Source organism: Rissa tridactyla, chromosome 9 (assembly GCF_028500815.1).
Source record: "Rissa tridactyla isolate bRisTri1 chromosome 9, bRisTri1.patW.cur.20221130, whole genome shotgun sequence".
Classification (NCBI taxonomy): Eukaryota; Metazoa; Chordata; class Aves; order Charadriiformes; family Laridae; genus Rissa; species Rissa tridactyla.
This window is the reverse complement of record NC_071474.1, coordinates 47,049,700-47,071,448: the sequence shown is the minus strand read 5'-3', so window position 1 is coordinate 47,071,448 and position 21,749 is coordinate 47,049,700. Positions and strand designations below refer to the sequence as shown.

The window sequence follows — 21,749 nt, the reverse complement described above, 5'->3', positions numbered from 1 at the left end:
TCCTCCTGAGAACCAGAAGGAGGAACCTGTAAGTTGAAATGGTGCTAAAGTGCAAAAGACTCCCAAAGAAAAAATACACCTCTGAACAAAGAAAAAACTCATTATACTTTGCACCTGTTTAAGAAAAAAAAAAAATCCTTTAACAAGTTGGTTCATTAATAAAGGTGCAATTAAGTATCACATCATTAAAGGAACAGGAATGAAAACAGAGTTAATTCTCATTAAGAGACAATGCTAAGGTATCTATCTCATTAAAAAAAAAAAAAAATCAACACTTTCTCTCCTCACCTCTGGTTATAGATAATCTCATAGGAATTTGTTACTTACAAAAATAGGACTGCCCCTGAAAGTTAGGAAACTGCTATTTTGAGCTAAAAAGCTAGAATGTGTTCCCCTATTTCTAAGAAAAGGTGTTACTTATTGTGAACAAGCACAGCAATGAGAACAGAAAAACCTTTAGGGAAAACTACCACTCATTTCAATATCACAAACAGGACATAAGCATAGGGAAAGTGACAAATTTTGCATTCTCTCAATAACAGATTCTCTTTCTGTTAACATTGTAAGTTAGAATAGAGAAACTTCAATCACTGTGGCAGGCAGCCAGCTCATGAATAGGCTCACTAACATCAACAAGACTATTCGTATGAACAAATGCTCAAAATGACTATGAGACTTCTTGTATATCCTTTGTAATGTTAAAATCAGTAGGATTAGTGTGGTTTCTAAGTGCTCTCCCACATAGACTAAGAGCTGAAGTCAAGAAGAGTGCTCATGAGAGAAACTATGTAAGAGCTGCAGTTAAAGACTGAACTGGTCCTTTGTTTTCAGCTTAAAAAAATAATACAGCACATTCTAACAAAAGAACTATCGGACTAGCAGATACCAGGCTTTAACTACCTATAACCAAGCATCTGAAGTTAGATTCTGACATGAGTCGCTCAAGAAAAATACTCCTTCTACTCTCTGAACAGTTATTGGTTAACTATGTATGCAAGTCTGCCTGAAGACCCCGAGGTTTCAAACTACATGCAAAAAGTATAGAACCGGGATGGTAATACATAAAGGATCTGTGAGAAAGGAAGCACTAGAACTAGCAGCAAGGTGGGGTTGCCTGCATGGGCAGCCCTTCATTTGAATGCAAATGTAATTTTGGGGCAGGCAGTTATCTGTGACATCAGGCAGGACCTTAGTAAACTGTTACCACCAGCACCTGGTAAAACCATTGTTAATCATGTGTAGTAAAGGGACATCAGGGCTAGCATGAGTCATTTATAGAGCCAGTCAGGGCTAGAAAAGAGAGAGAAAGAAAGAGGAGGGGACGAGAGATCAAACAAACACTGTGAGGAGCAGGATGTCCCAGCAAGACAAAGCCAGGCTGTGAGCATCATGTATGTGAGTTATCTTTTGGATAAAGAAACCAGCATGTATCCAGGATCCGCAAGGTGCAGCAGCAACAACCTGCCAGTGCAAAACTTTGTGTCTACTCCACCCTATTCAGATTACATGGGATATCATCATGTGCCAACTCTGGACACCCATGGACAGCCTGCGGGAACCTGGGGATCTCACTATGGCCCACAGAGGGAGGACTGGAACGCTTACGGCCCAGGACCTTCCAGCACGGTTGCTGCTGCACAGATCAATGGCTCCTCTCCTGGACAGGTCTCCTACACTTCTGCTGATTACAGCTCCCTCCATCCTGCTGGATCTGGGGGGTTACCTCCTGTAGATACAATTAATACACAGCAAATCTCTCCCAACAGCCAAAGGCACAGCTCTTACGAATGGATGAGGAAAACGGTGCAATCCACTTCCACAGGTATGAGGGCACTGATGTTTTACGCTGAGGAGAGATTTTACTTCTCTTTGCATTGCTGGGGATTTTTTTGCCCGGTTCTCTGTTTAGAGGGAAGTGTACAGTTTAACAAAGAAAGCCCCTAATTGCTCTGAAGGATTCTCTCGCTAGCAGTTTAATATCGGTTCATTATTGGATGCTGGTTTTGATCAGCTGACTACTTCTTGTATTTCTTTCTTGACCTGTAATGCTGGGACAAATGAAAAGCAATGTCCTTTGACAGTGAAGTATTTTCACTTCAAATATCTTAAAAAAAATTGTGATATCAAATGATGGCTTTTAATAGGAATCCTATAGATTAGAATGAAGCAGCATGTCTGCAGAAAGAAATCATGATGAAAGTATTGTATTTCACCACCACCTACACTTTGCTTATTTTCCTCAAGTTTTAGAGTACATATGAAAAGTTCAAGTAAAATATATACAGTAAAGGGGTTGGAAATAAGGCTTAGTTTAGAAACAACCTCTCTATACCTCAGAACACTGAAATGAAATGAGATCTGCAAGATCAAACAACGAGTCAATGCTTTAAAAACAGGAATGATAAGGAAAGGCTTCCTTTACTTTGTAGTAGTAGCTCTCAGAATATGCAGGAGTACAAAGATCCATGGTAACACAATCAGTTAATACTGCGACAGATCAGTCTCCGACGCATAATAGTAAAAATAAGTCATGAAGCATGAGGAAAAGGTTCTGTTTGATTGTGATGAGGAACAACAGAAAAAAATACAAGTATTAGGCATTCCTAAAACAAAAATCTGTACCTTGTATGAAGAGAAAAAAATATATGAAACAAGAAAGGGGAGAAGGAAAAGAAAAAGAGGGAGAACTGTCTGAAAAGAACAGAGGCATAATCCACTATATAAAAGTATTTGATCCTTCAAGGTCTGAGCAGCTTTGACATGCCCTGAGATCAGTAGAAATTAAGGATGCTCAATACCTCCCCTAAAGAGATGCTCAGAGTATTTCAATGTTACAGCCCAGGAAGGTTCCTTTCTTTTTAGCCCTTCCTCCCACCCCAGCTCTGTTCCACACATGCCTGTAAATAACAGTTTTCAAAGCAAGTACTGACTCAATCTCTGATGGAAAAGTAATTCCTTAAAAGATACTTTAGAAAAATGAAAGCAACTATATAGTAGAATTGTCTATATTCAAATAATGCATCTAATTTATATGGACAGACTGAGTCATCCTCACTCCTGCCGAACACAACTTTAGCTCATAGAGAGTCCGTAGAAGTCAGTAGGGCAATCAGAGTAGGTTGTTACTCTGGGTGAATAAGAATTTTGGCACCAACAACAAAAAAAATAGTTCATTTTTATAAAATCATATTTGTTCCTCACTGAATGCTATCCAAGAAAAAACAAAAGAGGGCTGGTCTTGAAAAAATTTACAGCTTACTTTTGAGTAGTTCTTACAAGGGCAATGAAATTGCTCACAAACTATCTGATTGACAGATGGCAGAATACTTGTTCAAAAAACCACTACTTCTCATCTCTTCTTTACCTACCTGCCTTTTGCTCCTCTGAATTTAAATTGCAGCCTTTCTGAGAGAAAGATGATTTGATCTGTCTGTGCTGTCCCTTTTATAGTGGGAACACTGTGAGATAGGTAGATAGATAGATAGAACGTCTATTCTAGCTATCTAGAATAGCCCATTCTAACTGCCTGCTTAAGAAGCACGCTTAGAGCTTCCTAAATTTCAAGTCTGCAACAGTCAGAGCATTCACAGGAGGTGCTGGGAGTCTCTCCATTCTGGAATGGTCCAACAAGATATTGAGCATCTTCGTCTCAAGAAGAATTTAATAAATCAGCATGTCTTATCAGCATATCCTCCCAAATGCCCACAGGCCATTATAAGGCCCTCTGAAGTTAGTGGGAGCCTATCCATTCATTTAATAGGTACTGGGTCGTGCTTCAGGGAAAAATCCAGATAAATAATTCTCCGGCTGCTTCTTCCCCTCTTATTTTTATTGCTAGGCCAGGAATGATCAGTGCCAACAGATCTGCTTCAGTGGAAACGGCTCCTTTTTCTTCATTCATTCCTTTTCCTCTGTTTAAAAGCAAGGGCACTTTTGTTTTTCCCAGTTTCCCAAAAAATAAAAAACTGCCCGAACAGCAATGTCAGATCTAGCAATGCACTTAAGTGAGTTTGGTTCTGAGCATGCAAGTGTTCAAATGCGTGACTCGGCTAACTGGAAGTACCAATGTTGTTTGCTGGAGCATGATCAAAATCCTCAGCATTTTTTTAGATGGAATCCATTCCTTTTTACAGCCTTAATGCTGTATGCACACATTGAGCATTACCCTTCTGTCTCTTTGCAAAACCTTTAGGAATTTCGTAGAGGTTTTGTATAGGCAAAACTGAAGGAATCATTATTTATTAGTTTTCCTTTTTTCCTGTGAAATAGACATGAGCCGCTATTCTTAAAGATGGAAAAACTGAGGCTCAGACTTACCTGAAGTGATAAGAACAGAAATTAATTAGACAAATTAATTTTATTATTTGTTCATTACTTGTTGCAAAATACTAGTGATCAATAATATTATTATTTCACTATGGAAACAATAATTAATGCAAGTGATTTTTGCAAGATATTCTTGAAAGTGTGCAAGAAACATTCCTGTAATCTTATCCCTTTAAGATCAGGAGAGATTCTTTCCAAAGATTTACTTATGTTGAGTAGTCTGACTTGTAACAGCTACAAAAACAAGGCCCAGAATCAATGACATTTCCATCTCGAGAGATTTAATGATTAGCTTCTCTTACTGGTCGCTTTGTGCCCTCATGACCTGATGGATGACAAACAAAACACTTTATTGAAATTTCTACCACTGCCTCATGCCCTACAGGTCTTTTGATACTCTCAAATCTACACAACTAACCTGGAACAAATGAAGAAATTATGCCAAGTCTTACTCTGTAACTTTCAAAACAACATCCAATATAAAACCATGTCTTCAGCTGGTGTTGAATGAAGTTTATGAGGTTATGCTACTTGAAACCACTGGCAGATTTCAGTACTTAATGTCATACTATCTTCCTGGTTTAGTGTTACTGGAATGCATTTCCCACAGAAAAGACCTACTAAGGTTTTCATCCATCATCCTCTCTCTGGGTGAAGGATGTCTGAACATCTCTCCCTGCAGCTTTGGACCTGGAGGGATTGGGACTTGATCCTAAATGCAGCGCACGCAGGATCAAATGCCTAGTCAGTGCATTCTCGACAGTGTTCAAGATACAGGAGAAAGCAATGTGTTCTGATTCAGAACACTTGAACGAGGAAACACTACTTAGTATTTTCAGCCAAGCACACTGATTGAAAAAGACCCTTATGCTCCTGCCCTCTCTCCTAAACCCCCACTTCAAAAGGGCAAGCAAAACCAAGACAACTAGCAATTGTAACAGCGAACAGAACAAAGCCATGAACTAGAGATTTGAGGTGGCAATTCCACACACACATACACAAAGCATAATTACAGGCAAATTCTTTGATGGAAAGTAGAATAAAACCAGCTTAGATCAAGTTTAAAACCTCTTCTTGTTGACTCAAATATTTTTATGGAGGTATGCAATACCCACACAGGAGCAGACTTTACTTTATGCCTTCGTAAGAAAACAACATACATTTGGGGTAAACAGTGCCCAAAACAGTAAGTTTGAACAGTTAACTACCAGGCGGTTTCAGCAGCAATGAGAATTTGATCACAAAGCTGAAAGCACATCTTAAGACCTGCACTTACGTTACCATAAAACAGGGAGGGACCAAGTTTTGAATCAGAGGTAAACTAATTATGAGTGGAGACTTTTCCCATAGATGACAATTCTGTCATTCCTGTTTAATAAAAAATTACTCTGAAGACATAAAGACAGTTTTTCTGATGACGACGAGGGCAGGTGCTGATAGCACCATTACCAAATGTCTTGTAAACGCATAGTGTCTAGTCTTTGAAGGAAGAAGTTATATTCCCTCAAATCTAAGGAAGAGAAACAAGCTTCTTAAGAAGCCATTCCTGCAAAATGCTGAATACCTAAAGAACATACAACTCTTGGAAAAATTTCTGTTAATCACTTGCTCTTAGTCCATACAGTCATTGGCAATGGGATTTCCCCTGATCTTGCTGCTTTGAAATCCACCTATATTTTCTGAAGGTTGGGTCCTTCTGCCAAACAAAATCCATACAGGGTGGTCTGTGCAATCATTGTTTAAAGGTGATAAAAATTATTCTATTTTGGATTCACTTAATTCTGTATGATGAAGACGAATTTACACTAGCAAAGTGGGGGACAGGATTTGGCCAATGAGCTTTACTACAGAATAACAGAGCATATTCAAAATTGAAAACATTAGCATTTCAAATAGAACAGAAGGGAAAATTCTTCAAGTCTGTTGAAGGTTTCCAATTCTATGATGGTATTCTGTTCTTTTCAGCATGAGTCATCTGAACATGTATAACAAGAACAAACGATCAAGACCTAGCAGAAAATACAAACATAGAATTTCACCATGTTTCACAAACCTTTATGCATCCAACTTTGCAATAATGAATAGTCCTACTCATCACACCAAGACTTCTGGCAGGAATATTATTACTCGTATTATACAGGATTGGATCCCTGTAACATTTTCTAATACAATGCAGTGTGGGGGTTTTTTTCTTTAACTTTACAGAACATCATGTGCAGCACGATGTCCATCTCCAAGACTTATTTAAAATTACTTTTGCTTCACAACTTCAATTAAGTCAGTGAAATTACACTAGGGAGAATATTTAGAGATACTCCCAAAACAAAGCTCTGGGTCCTGATCTCTGACAGTCCATATCTTTATAAACGAAAAAACTAATCTAAACTAAAATAAGATCAAACGCTAATCTCTCTCTTAAAACTAAGCTAACATAAAGATGCAGATTTGAACCGAGCATATCTACAGGTCAGAAAGCTGTTTCACATCTCAGGCTGACTTAAACTAACTTCCAGTCATCAAGTCCAGACAATAACTTCCTCAAACAATGTTAAACTATGGAATCCAGATTACAATGCTTTGTAAATAATCTGACAGTAATCTGACACTATTCTATACCATGACATCTTCTGTCTAAACTCAGTAGCTTCTGGATTTTATGAATGATGCCAATTTCAGCAGGCGAACAATATTCCTGAAATGTTAAGAGAGGACACACTGAAAAAGGGGCCAGGGCTAGTTCTAATGCAAATTTATTTTGCTTTGTAAACTAGTTGTGAGGTCCGATGGTGGGGTTTTTTTTTCCTTTCCTGGGCTACATTGTCTGAGGTTTTGAGGCCTATCTGTCATATTGAGGCAACAGACCCTTTTAACACTTCGCTTTGCTTTGATATGCAGTCTTGTCTCTTCCTTCTCCCTCTTTTCTTCAGGAGTTATATTGCCGGAAAGGGTGATGATTTTCACAGCAAATAAAGAGGCCTTCTCCTAGCTTTATTGTCTTCAGAAGAAATACTCTGTGAATTTTATGACCAATGGGAAAGCTGTTCCCTTCCCCCAACTCAAAACTTGGCCAGTCACAAAAATTGCTAGGCTGGGTGTGATAGAACAGGATTGTTAAACTATATCTCATGAAAAGTTTTTTAAGTCTGAAATGTCTTATTTCTTGTTACTCCAAAGGCACTCTTCAATAGTCACTATTTGCACAATAGGTTTTTGACAAAACTCACTGTTCTTAAATAGCTCATTAAAACCAGGAAATCCACTCCCCCAACACAAAGGCAGTCATACTGCAAAGGTAGTTGCTTCAAAGCTCTTTTGTTTCATTTTTCTTCCACCCAACTACTAACACCGTCTCCAGCCACTTGCAATTCCATAATATAACTGTCCATGACAGAACACATTTCCAATAAAACTGACACTATATTGCTGATTCAAATGATAATCTGTCACTAACGAAAGATTAATTAAGATTGTAGAAAGTTAAATGTTGGTAATTTCACTCACCTGAGTGAAATGGGCAGGATTTGACTAAAGAATTGGATTAAAATATTAACTTTTATCATTATATCATTAAATTCTGCCATTATCTCCTAAAGAAGTCTGAGAAGTGAAGAACATCCTTCTGCTGTCTCTGGGGTGAAGCCATTAGTCCTACCTCAAATTTTACTCAGGTAATACATCTCCTTGAAATAAAATGCATACCTGTAAATAAAACCAGTAGAAGATCCGCAAGATTTGGCTCAGGATGCAGCAGAGTGGATCTATTCCATCTAACAGATGGAATTTAGAGGCTAACCCCCCAAAGTGTTTAGCAATTGGTTTTGTTGCTGCTGTTTGTTAACTTTGGCAAATAAAAGAAAAGTGTACTTTGCCTTTGAAAGGAAATGCCATGTGCAGACTAATTCCAACCCAGCATCCAACAAAGGCATTAGGAAGACTCTCACTGACATCAATGAGAGTCTGGGGAAAGGCCTAACACACTAAAACGTGACTCTGCCAGAACTAAAAGTATCCTCTCAGAAGACCCTGGCAGATCTCAGCTCCCATTGTCTGTTGTCTCTCAAAGAAGATATTACTCTGCACAAAAAAATCAAATTATTAAAGACAAGATTTATGTGACAAATCATAGAGGATTTTTCTCACATTGCTGTTGACTTTTAGGAAGGAAATGTTCTCTTTTTGCTTTTCTACTTTTTAAATTGTTCTCTTAACTTACTTTAAAGAAAGAAATCAGATGTGAAAGCTCCCAATCTTCCTTCAAAAAGAAACCAGATATTATCATTCCTACTAAAAAATAAACTGAAAGCTACTCATATGAAAATAAAAGATTTTATGGGAGAAAGTTCTGTTTTCCACATACGTTTAATCTCTTCTTCAATTTAAAAAGCAAAAAAAGCCAACCCTCTCCTCAGATAATAGGGGTTTAAGCACTTAAATCCAGAAACAGGAAGGTGTATCTTGAAGTTTACCACCTTGTTTTGGCAATAGAAGAACATTTGATATTTGTCTATGGCTTCTGAATGAGAACAGAGTTTAAGATAAGATCACCTTGTTGCTCTTTTGTGTACTCCAACTTAACAACACAAAGGAGACTAAGGAAACATTTTAAACATTTTGTCCCATAGAATGACCCCAATTTCTCATTTAAACAGGAAAAAAACCTAACCAAACCACCGGCTAGAGAGATCAAAAGTTAAAAAAAAATATCAAGTGAGGCATTAAAGCACCGCAGGTGACCATATGCTAAACAAACAATTTACACTTCGAATGAATGAAAACAAATGTCCTAGTATTTATGTGGACTGAACTGAATAACTGCTGTTCTTTAGAGACTCTAAAATTCTTGCCATAATGTTGCAAAATTAACAGCACTTTTCACTTGATTATCTATGTAAACATAATTGGGCTAATTCTGCTTTCACTACAGTTTCTCGATGACAGAAATGCTACTGAAATAAGAATGTCCTGTATATATATCTACCCAAACCAAGCACAGCACAGTAGAACCTTCACAGGGAAGTTAACTGATTTGAGTCAAAGTGGTTCTGACTGCACGGATTGAGCAGAAATCACAGTGTAAGGAACGAACAGAGACATGCACGCACCTATTTTCCCTATTGATATATTCCAAGTAAACAGGCTGATGACCTCAAGACAGTTGGAAAATGCCCATAGCATTGTAAGCTCACTTATTATTGCATAGTGCTTTCCCAGGGTTGAACACTGTCGAGCACGGAAGCTGAAGGATCAAATTCTGATGCAGACCTTGTTCAACAAGCCTGGGAAGAGTCCTAGAGAAACCCTGTCACATAGGGTGAGCCAGTTATTATCCACAGCTAGAGGCATAACAACATTTGTTGACAGCATTGCACTGACCAGGACTTCCAGTGCTAACCAAGTCTGTGTCTAGGATCTATACAAACAGTACAAAAAGGATCTGAGCCTGAAGAAGCTTCTAATGCAAACAATACCTCGGTGAGCCAAAAATTCTTGCAAGTAACAAAGAACTGACTGTCAAATGCTGGAAGAGAAAAAAGTGATATGACTCTCAAGCCATTACCATACAGTGTACACAGCAAGTGAAAGGCAATGTTAACTTTAAATATGTTCAGCTATTAAAATAAAGAGAGATCACGTCTCCCTCCACAGAAGGGGGAAAAACATTAACCTGTGAAACCAAACCGTGCATTGAGGGATAAAGGACTTCAAGATTCTGCTATAGTTCTATACCCTGAATTCTGATCTTTGGGTGCTATTTAAACTTCAAAAGCAAGGGGAGTTGGAAGGAGGGGCTGGGGAGAACTTAGGCCTTTGGCACCACAGACAGACGAAACCCCCAGCTATTCTCTCCTGCAGGGGGGAAGCTGCTTGCTATGGGGCGGGTGTGCTGTATTGATCTACTCGGAGACTGTTACAGGCAACGAGCCACAATATGCCTCGAGGTTTATGCATTATCTGAGACAACCTGAATTTAAAGGAGACTGTTCTACTATAGTGACCACTAAGGACACAAAGATTCACAACCTACAGTGGAACACACTGCAAAAAATTACCAACTAGAAATACATTCCCTGTCACACACAATTTACAGTCTAAATATATACATCTGAAGAAATGTCCAGATGAATATAGATAGACAAGGAAGCACAAAAAAATGGTTAGACTGTGGTTAGCAAATATGGTATTGATGGTCTTAAACACAACAACAATCCAATCTTTCAAAAATGTAGGAGAACCTTAGGATAGGGCTCAGGGGCCTTAGATTTAAGCAGGTGTTGATCTCTAATACATTGACTGCCTAATATCAACATTAACTACAGAGGAAAGGTGAGTGAGAAAGGAAGCATCAGTAGCCTTTCCCAGTCTCAATTCTCTTTCACTACTGCCAACACATTCTGTCCTCAGAAATTATCCTGTATGGAATCCATAAAATTTCAGCTACTTGCATCTGTGTTCACTGGCTCATGTAATTTGACATTACTTTTTAATGACCCAGATACTGCTGAGCCATGTCTGCTTCAGTCAGCTGTACCCACAGCTGAAAGGATGCAGTACTGCTGCTTGCAAAAGAACAGATGCTGCAGTTCTATTATTGTTCAGTGTCCTTTGTTAAGTATTAATGCTTTCTTTTTCTCTTTTTTATTAACTGTCATCTGAAAATCTGTTACTATTCCCTGTGCTGTTATCAAGTCGCAGATAGACTGGGACAGACTTGCAGGAAAAACACAACCTCCATGTTGCAGTAACAATCACAACATTGGATTTGTTTTTCTAGAAACAAGAATTGAAGAACTTTGGAAGCCCTCGATATTTTCAATGCAGTAAAATATCCCTCACAGTTTCCCTCTGAAACAGGTAGCAGTGTAGCAGCTTTAGGGACAGAGAAACAGAGCAATTCAACACAGGAAGCTTGTATCGGAGTTGGGAACAGAACCCAGGTTTCCTGGCTCCTTGTTCTTAACAAGGATGCCTTCCCTTTCCCAAATGATAACACAAGGGTGATAAAGAATATGAGGACCAGTTTATCACCTATTTACTAAGAAGCAAACCCAAAATCTGATGGTACGAACCTCTTCTGTTGTAAATCAAGACCAAGTCAAGGGAGCTACTCTGGGTAAGTGCATAGCGAATCAGGCCTAAAATACCCACAAACATATTTTAAATGTAAAGCCAGATATTTTGTGTTACTAAAGTTAAAAAATTCTAGCTTGAAGCAATGTGTTCTTCTTTCAAAACAGGTAAAACAAGAACAAGAGAGAAGTACCGAGTGGTTTACACAGATCATCAGAGATTAGAATTAGAGAAGGAATTTCATTACAACAGATACATTACAATCAGGAGGAAGTCTGAACTTGCTGCAAACCTAAGACTTTCCGAGAGACAGGTAGAGTATGGATCATCCATTCAGGATTTCCTTTGAATTTATTCCTGCTGATGAGGACATAAATGTATTGGTTAAGAACACAAAAATGCTAATGCCTCTAATAACCAATCAATGCGACTGGGTTCCCTTTGCAGTGTAAGAACTCAAACTATCCAGCTGAATACCTTGACAGCCCTGTTCGCACTCATTTCTAAATATCCCATCAGCACTACTTCAGCTCTCATCAGGGAGCTGTGCAACATCACAGAAACAGCAAACACCAGTCTTACATACAGTCCTGTTTTCAGAAACAAGAGTTTAAAAATATCAACAAAGTCCTGCCCGGATATTTCTCTCTGTTTTACTGGGGTAGCGGTAGCAGGGAAAAATTTTTGCTGAAATTTCTAAAGCGGAAGACCTGGTTCTGCTGAAGTCAATGGGAATTCTATAACCAATTTCAACAAGGTCAGTTTTAGCTCTTAGCAGAGAATGGAAGTGATGAGCTCGAGTATACCTTCAAGCATCCTGAACATTTGTTTCTTTGGCTGCCTTTTACCTTTTGTTAAAGATTTCCTACATACTTGCTACTCCTTTATCCTGCCCCTATTTCCTCACACTCTCTCCAAATTCCACTTCCATTCCCACAAGGTAAATCAAAACACAGTCCTTTCTAGTCCAAAGATACATACAATTTGCTCTGGAATCACTTTGTACCAAGTTCTTCAATCAGGCAATTGCAAGGCCTGTGCCACCCCCTGCCAAAGCGAAGCAGGTCCATGGCCTGTGGCTCTCAAGCACTTCATCTGGCTCATGCAAACAACCCAGATAAGATGCCCAGCCAGATCTCCCACAGAGACGCTCACAACATGGGCAGAGCATATGGTCTGTCCCATTTTACTTTGGAGTTTCTTGATTCAGTACACTGAAGTGAGCAGCCAAACAGAAAACAAAAACTTTATTGAAGGATCTCCCTGAACAGATTTCAGGACACAATATGCTCATTTGCTGCCTTTCCTATTTGCAAACCATCACAGGTTTGCAAACCTGAAATGATTTTCTGGAAAAGCTTCTTTCCTGGCTATGCCAAAATCCCATCCAGGACACTGGAAGGAATACCTCAAAAGGACAAAGAACAATCGTTTAAACAAGGAAGAAAATATGTAATACCTAATGAAGAAAAAAAAAAAAAGGCAAAACGAAGCATTGCTAATGTAGGAAGGACACAGAAATAAAGGAGATGATGAAGACAAGAAAGAAGACAGAAAATTAGACTTCAGGTGAAGAGTTACTTGCACAACAACTGAAGAGTGGAAGAAAAAATCCTGAAAGGAAGGAGGGTAACAGGTGAAGAACAAGTCAGACAGATGCAAGTGACCATATTAGCTTTTAGTGACCATATTTAGCTTTGATAATTGGCATACGACCTTGAACTGCTTACTAAAGTTCTCTCTGGATCACTGCTCCAGATCTGCATCCCTAGTTTAATAACAAACCAGAACAAAGATCTAAATTCAAAGGTAGGTAAGAACACTGAAGCCAGAAGGTAATTCTGAAACAGATGTTAGTTTGGTTTTCAGACTGTTTCATCTTTTCTTGCATTTTGGCGAATGCATGGGAGAAATTAGATTACCCCAGCACAATAGAATGCAAGAGATCTGAGACTATTTGAGACTGGTTTAATGGAACATACTTTGGTACAGAAATGATACTCCAGAAACTAAGACAACAAAATGAACTGCCAAACATCTCAGATGATAGCCTGGGACTTACGAGACCTAGTACAAATTTCCACAAGCTTTGCGTGTATCTGAGCTCTTCAATTGTAAAATGGCAATAATAATGTCTCAAGGATAACTACACCAAGACTGTCACAGACACTCCTTAAGGTGTTTTCTGGGACTTCACCACTGTCTTTCTTTTAAAATACAACCTAGTAGCCACAGATGTTATCGCCTCTTACTGTTTTACCTGCTTTCTGATCCTCATTGTTTTTCGCTTTCCAGCTTCTAGCAAAGGAGTATCAAATCAGTATTTCTCAGCAAACCATTGATTTTCCTTTGGGCTATAGAAAATGGTGACAAAAGTGTTTCCTTTGCCATCTGAACACCAACAAGAAAACACAACATATCTGAATAAGGTAGCTTGACTCATTACACTGACTAGATATAACACAGAGCCATTTCCAAGGATAAATAGCTGGCATGCACTGCTTTAAATCCAACATTGGGGATTCATGTCCAAAGACATTTCAGTTGTCGTAGAACATTCACTCCTTCACACCTGAACAAGTTCTGCTGTATTTTCAATTGACAACTTCACCTCATGTCCTCTCTTGTTTTATCCTAATCAAAACCCATATACTCTTCAATACCTCCTGCATTTCTTCCCAAAGATGACTACATTTCTGTGATAGAGCAATGACTATGGTGTAAAGCAGTGGACTGTGCGGGAAGCAGCAGCAGATTCTGGCTCCATCTACAAATGCAATAAAAGGCACTTAGCTATTAAGGCACTGCTTATACAATATTTTGAAGCAACGTTGTGTACCGAGAGTAATGCACTGGTGAAATTCTGCTCAGAAGTGTATTTCCATTGGCTTACACACTGGAGCTAACCAACTAATGTGCAGCATCCAAACAGGAAAGCTTTTGTGCCTCAGTTTATAGGTCAGTAACAGGGTTTGACTTGCTCTAATTAGGACATATCGAATCATAGAATCTTCCAGGTTGGAAGGGACCTTTAAGATCATTGAGTCCAACCATTAACGCAACACTGCCAAAACCACCACTAAACTATGTCCCTCAGCACCAGGTCTACCCATCTCTTAAATACCTCCAGGGATGGTGATTCAGCCGCTTCCTTTGGCAGCCTATTCCAATGTTTAATAACCTGTTCTATGAAGAAATTTTTCTTAATATCCATCCTAAACCTCCCCATGTGTAATAGTTTTCAATGTAAAGATATTCTTGGATTCTTTCAGCCATCACTATGACACATGAGATTCTGAGATTTTGTTCTGTTAGATTCTGTACCAAAAAAAAAAAAAAAAAAAAAAAATCAAAGGTCATTCCATAAAGAAATACGAGTAAAACTAACACTGAAAAATTCTTTTTATCACGCTACTAATAAATATTTTATTACCAGATAGGAAAGATTACCTGCATGAAAGACAAGCAAACAGCTCTGTTGTCTCAGTTTGCCACTGCCTTTCTCACTGGTCCTCATGCAATTGATTTTACCTATGACCCTTGACTATATACATAAAGGACCACATTGCATTCTATTAGCAACTGAAAAAAATTTTCCTCTGCTCCTCTGCAGGTGAAAATCTGGTTCCAGAATCGCAGAGCCAAAGAAAGAAAATTAATGAAGAAGAAAATGACTCATTTTGATGGCAGCAATCTTGGCTCTATGCAGAGTGACTCTGGCTCAGTGAGCCCGATGCCAGTTCCTGACCAACAGACTCATTCAGACATGCCCAGTTCTTTATTCCCACCTCCTCCACCTCCACTTCCCATGAACGGTTTGCAGCACAGCGGGAACCTGCAGCAGGTAGTGGCCTCTCAGTGAGGCTACCTGAAGAGCTACTGCATAACGAACACTATAAACTACCAGTACATGGAGCACTACAGTATGAAAGAGAGAGGACAGCTGTAGCTGTTTTGCAGGAGTCCCCAGCATGACACAGTTCTGTACACATAAGCTTCAAGTACAGTAAAGCAAGAGCCACTTGCCAGGTCTGCAGGATAGTGCAAGTTCCCAAGGGCACTGGAACTGCTGTGTGCCAGGAGTCCTAGTTGCAGGGAGCCTCTGCAAGTGGATGTCATGCTGAGTCTGTGCCACAAGGCAAGCATCCCTCCAGCCATGCGGCAGGTGGGTAGGCACTGGGAGGGAGGAGAGCTGAGGACCAGATACGGCCACTTGTTACAGTACACGCTGCAGACAAAAAAAAGCACAAAATGAGCCACAGGCAATACAACATTGCCTCAGCAGTAACGGCAGCTGCACGCGAGTGCTCTGTCTGTCCCTCGCCCCTAGGTAAAGGGTATATTCCTTCTCCTTTGATCTCCACACAGGTTCCATGTACTAATCTCACTTTCATGGGCTTTACACATGGATCTTGATAAATGAAAACCTGGCTTATATGTTTTGACCCACTTGATGGAAAGCCTGGGTTGTGGTGATTGCAGTCACTACATGGTAAGGGCAAAGGTCAGGGATGAGCTTTTTGGAATTTTTTGGGTGTGACAGGTGTGATTTCCAATGCTCCATATGCTGGTATAAACATGCACTCTTCAATCTTACCGTAAGTGTTTCAAAAGCATTCTGGAATTGTGAATCTTAGCCCAAGTTCATTTTTGAATTTTTGAAGAACAATCATGTCAGACTCATTTTGTATCCTAAAAGAAAAAGCAAAAGGGTGGGGGAGGGGAATCCTTTTAAGAAGTGTAGGTATTTTTGAAAGTTACTGCATTTCATGAGACAGCATAGCCCATGGATAAAGATGCAATAATTGCATTCAACTAATTTTAAATTTGGTCTAGCTTTCAGAGCTATTGTGATACTAAAAAAATCTGAGAAGCCAAATTAATGGAAGACAAAGCAAACAAGTATTTCACTTAAATATAAGCTCTCAGCATTTCTTAAGTGAGTCTCAGTTCCCAAAATGATGATCCCTTCCATACTAAGCAGAATTTGGTAGGTAATCAGAATAATCCGGATATTTACTTCCCAAGATAACTAACAATTGCTTGTGCACAACTTGTCTGCAAAGAGAAAATTTTTAAAGCACACAAGTGATTTGGGAATTTATACCCTCATTGTCAAATGCAATTTAGAAATTTAGGATGCCTATCCTCGCTAATTTTCATCAAGGTGTCCTCTTAAATATCTCTGTCACTGTTGCAAATAAGACTTAGGAGCATTAAGTCATTTAGGCACTACATTCTTGGTTTTTTTCCTTAATTATAACAAATAGTACTATTAGGTCATCAAAGTGTTGGCAATGTAAAATTACTTTGTATATAAAGAACATTAAAATAAATGACTTTTTTCATAATCATTTTCCAATGTGGTATCAGCTACTGTAGCAAGTGAACATGCAAATTTTCATGATTAATCTGTTATTGAATTGTAATATCAAATTTAATAGTAGGGTGATGGCAGAAAAGCCCACCATAAGTAGAGGAGAATGGTAAGAGCAGGGTGGTTCAAGGAGCTGGCAGTTTTTACTATTTCTTAATTGTATTTATTATTTAGTCCTTCTTGCAACCATAAAACGGGAGTAAAATTCCAACTTTAAATAGACGCGTACCTACATTGTAAAATTCCCACTCTTTCCTTTCACAATGCTGCTCCATTTGCTGGCAGCAGCAGTTTGAAGCTTTGCATATGTAATACAAATGAGATGAAGAAACTGCAATTCAAAGTTCAGCAACAGAAAGACTCCTACTGATTTCCACATATTATGAAAAGCGGAACATGACAAATAGCATGTGGGAAAAAAAGTGATTGACCATCCATATTGATGAGCATGGAAACCAAACCAAAACACTGCTCTCCCAAAAGACATACCCATTGGATGTGTCCAAAAGAGGAATCCATTGGAAATGCACAGAACAGCCATTCTGTCTACAGAGGGAAATGCTAGAGATATTTTGCCTACGGTTAGCACACACACATGCACATATATTTAACTTAATAGAGACTGAAAAAGGTTCAAGGAGAAAAGCATCCTCTCATTGGCCTATTAAACAGAATTATGCTTGCATACTAGAGACAAATCAATAAAAATTTCCAGACTTAGACTTTCGAAAGGTAAGAATTCAGGAGGAAACTTTGTCTTTTGTACTGATATACAATAATTCAGGACCTAGTTCTAGCTAAGTGCCCAGAACCCTGGCCCTAGGGTTTTGCAGGATCAAGTTCATAGTTACCTATTTTAATCACATTTCCATGACATAGTTTAATTTTGTATTAAAATTTTAAAAAGGAAAAAGAAAAAAGTCCTTCAAGAAAGAACTTTAAGAAAAGAAATGTATCGAATGCAACTTCTCTCTCTTTAAAATTATTTAAACATCACTCAAAGAGAGGGGGATCTGGCAAAAACGACCTGTTTTATCTTGTTTACATGTAGAAGAGTTATTGAGGAAGATAAGTGACCACTTTGAAGATCTGCCTCATTTCTGTTCCAGTTTGCTGAAAGCATGCTTGCTATAGGTTGCTATGTGTTTCCAATCAGAAGTTGTTAAGTACACAAAATAAGGCTGGATTTTATTTGCAGAAGCACACGTTCAAAGGTTAAAATTTATTGCTCCAAAAGCAGTATCTATAAACCAGGGCAATACCTTAGAGATTATTAACCTTCTAGTTATGCCAGTGATTGTTTTAAGTAGTACATTTAAAAAAAAAAACAACAAACTTACCAGCAATATATTCAACTAAATATTTTCAGTGTGCTTTAATCCTTTAAACAGTTGCCCACCAAAACCAAAAGAAAGCTATTTTTCTCTAAGAAGCTTGTGTAGTCCTGTTGCTTAGATGCCATATTGTGTATAATTAAAAATGAGACTTAAAATTGGAGCCAAATCAACTGAAAGCTTTTTGGTCCAACATTGTGAGTCATGAAATACTGGTGACAGTCCTCAGAATAATACTTTCTTCCTGACTTTGGGTATATCATATAACCTATCACTTTTATCACATCTAAAAACTAGGAACACTAAAGCAGAGTTGCTGTGAAGATTGATTGGTTGTTAGCAAAGTGCCTTGAAGAAGAAAAGCATACCTTAGACTACATCACAAGAATAACTAAGCCCTTAATCCTAATTGTGATTAAAAGAATGATCAAGGTATATCCAAATTTCAGAGGAATTCACTAACCTTTAAACCCCGTTACCCAGTGAGACTTGCGATCTATATGGTACAAAAAGATCAAGAAGAGCATAGCAAACAAGACTTTCTAAAAAAACTTCATGCAACTAGGCAAGATATACAATTCAAAATGTCATTTCTAAACCAAAAAACTTCAAATATGCAGTATCTGCAATTGCTTAGGGGTTATGCAAGCATTAATGTAAATATGAGAGAGCATCGAGTATGTCCTACCTTCTACACAAGGAGTAGATTCAAAAATATATTCATTCTGGATGCTAACATAAAAACTAAAAAGCATACTCCTATTTTAGCACCCTTATTCAGTTTGCGTGTGCACTACAGGCTTACTCCAACCCAAGCTTTTACACCCAGAGCGTACACTGAAATGATGCATCCCTGAGAATGACTTACACACCTGTCACATTTTGGAATGGCACTGGATGTTATTAGCGGGACACAATGTTGTGCAAACCTCACTATGTAGAAGAATAGGCACAATTTTATGATTAAAATGTTTGCCAGCTGTTTTCATACTCAAAGAGCACAAATACTTTCTTGTAAATTTTGTAACAAACTCTGTTCTAAGAGGTATCACAATAAATGGAAAGGCTTAATTAAGATAGACCCTGTGTGTTCTTGGTCTTCTAAGCCACAATAAAATACAGTCACTCTAAAACAGGACAGACTTTATATAAACAATAATCTCTCTTATCTGGGAGTATGAAAGAAGAGTTAAATTTGTGCAACAGAAACACCAGTCTGCCAGGAATATAAACCATGCGTATGGCACGAATGGCAAACAGTAAAGGCAATCAGTTCCCTTGCCATCTCATGATCGAAAGACCACACAAAGAATGTCTCAAGGACTCACTAGTGAGCACCCAATAATCCCATCTAGCTACGTTCTGGCCAGCATGAATTAGTTACGGTAACTGGGAGCCCTCCACTACACGGCTCGGGAAGGACACCAAGTAAATATCAATAGAGGATTTGCTGTTCATTTTCATGGTTCTGCTAAAAATAATTGATTTAACCTAGAGTTCACGCGGAGGCTCTGTAACCCCTGCCATATTAAGTCTGCCTGTTGAGCAGTAAGACATACTCGTATTACTGTCGGTATTGATTTTGTAGCAGATTTTAAAGTATTTAAATTTCAGAATAGTAAGACCCTCCTTTAGCTCCAGACCATGCTTTCCTGGCAAATGCAACACTGATGCAGATCACACGTGAAATATATTGTCACTACTTTTAATAAAATGCAAAATTTAACATTAAGAAATGAAAGATAAGCCACTGTTAGCAGCCATTAGAAAAGCAGTAGTGGAACAGATAGAAGGGTAAATACAATGACCATGCGCCCAACAAGTCACTTTTCATCATTTTTCAAAAGGATTTGATAACAACCATAATTTCAGAGCATGGAATTAAAAATGAAACCACTGAGGAAGGCTTCACGAACAACTGACATTTTTATTTCTACTGTTGTTCTCTTACGAAAAAGAAATACACATTAGGGATGAGAGAGACGCACCGTACAGAACTGAAACTTGTGATATATCCCTTTTTCTTTTTTCCCCAGAAGAGCTCAGTTCAGCAGGTGAAAATAGTTCAGCTAGCATTGCTCATTCAGCTCTCTAGACTGTGCCACATCTGTCAACATGGAGATACAATTTGGTATGTGCTTGCGTCTCAAGCCCTCAAAATGAGACCGAACTAGGGTGTTGCATATTAAACCAGCCCAATTAAAAAGGGTAAATAAAATTTTCAGAAGCTTTGTGTTTGTAGAAGCTTCAGTGAAAGCAAGAGCAGTCTCTTTAGCTGTATGATTTAAAATTTTAAATCTGCCTTCCTTAATGACTAGGCAGAATTTTTTCCAAAAGAACTGACCTAAGTTCACAGCATCCCACATCCTGACTGACCTTTCCTCAAGATTTATATAGCTGACTATGAATTTTAGGAGGGGTGGGTGAATTTTAGGTGTATGCAAAGCCCAGCTTGAATAAAAGGTCAATTAACACCTCCAAAATACTGCATTACAACTATCAGCAATACATAGTTCACTAACAAAGTCCTTAGCTAGCCATTCCATTGAAATTCCAAGCATGCAGTTGTAAAGGTACAGGCATTCCAACACCTGATATTGCTGATATGTTATTAGAGTGGTCATCTGGAGGCAAGAAAACAAATATCTATTTCTATCACCTTAGCCAGAGGGGGACACCTGCTTTTTTCACCTCAAAAACAAAATCCCAGATAGATTTCACATAATTTTCAAGTTTCAAAGATGGACGGATTTGTTTCTTCTTATCTCCATATAAAAGGAAGAGTAACTTTATGAGTAAGGGTTCCTAATAAAAATTATCACAGCTATGAACACCTTTAATGTAAGTTATTGTTGTACAGGCCAGTTTAATCTACCAGTAGCCCGTGAAATTGCAGTTATAATAGCTGTCATTAAAACATTTAATTGCATGTTTCTGATTATATTATTATTACCTGGTTTGGAAATGCTCTTTAGAACAGTGCATATATCATAGCATACCATCTACATTGCCTGTACAAACAAAACTTTAATAGTTCCAACGGTTATCACCATACTTGTTATTATTCCTAGATTTTCATCAACCACTTGTTAAAAAACTAGAAAATTTTCTTCTCCAAAGATCTCAAAGTACATTTAACTTTACACACATACAATTCACTTCAGCAAACACTGAGGCAACTCCTGTGGACACTGGCTAAGTAGATAAATTATACATAGCATTTTAACAGGTGGAGAAAAAAAAAGGAAAATTATAACTTTGGAGTTCAGTTATTCTGGCAATCCATCTCTATGAAGTTTGCCAAAGAGCACAGCACTCTTGCTGCCAATATCACACAGATATTTCCTCTTCTGTCTTTATCACCCACTGCAGAAAATGGTATAAATACAAGCCTCCATATGGATGAGATTTCTGGATGTCTAGCCCACTACCTCAGAACTGATTTTGCTTTTCCACCACCCCAGAAATTCAGGAGAGGGCCCATGGTAACACGACAGTTCCACAAGCACTTTACACAGGCATAGGCAGCACACTAGCCTTTCCTCTATCACCAGCCATCCCCTCACACTGCAAATATGGACAAGGCAAGGGCAGTTCACTTTTTTTTTCCTTTTTTCTGACAGCAATGCTCACAAAAATTGTTC

At 38.4% G+C, this 21,749-nt stretch overlaps 1 protein-coding gene and 1 long non-coding RNA gene across 2 annotated transcripts in view; one reads left to right on the top strand and one right to left on the bottom strand.

Moving 5' to 3' along the window:
• Positions 1 to 21,749, bottom strand: part of LOC128914504 (uncharacterized) — a 213,079-nt gene that overhangs the window by 169,209 nt on the left and 22,121 nt on the right. The window lies entirely within an intron of this gene.
• LOC128914502 (homeobox protein CDX-1-like) lies at positions 1,390 to 15,256 on the top strand. Its single transcript, XM_054213540.1, has 3 exons — positions 1,390 to 1,822; positions 11,562 to 11,707; positions 15,008 to 15,256. The coding sequence occupies exons 1-3, from the start codon at positions 1,390 to 1,392 to the stop codon at positions 15,254 to 15,256; spliced, it is 828 nt and encodes a 275-aa protein (XP_054069515.1).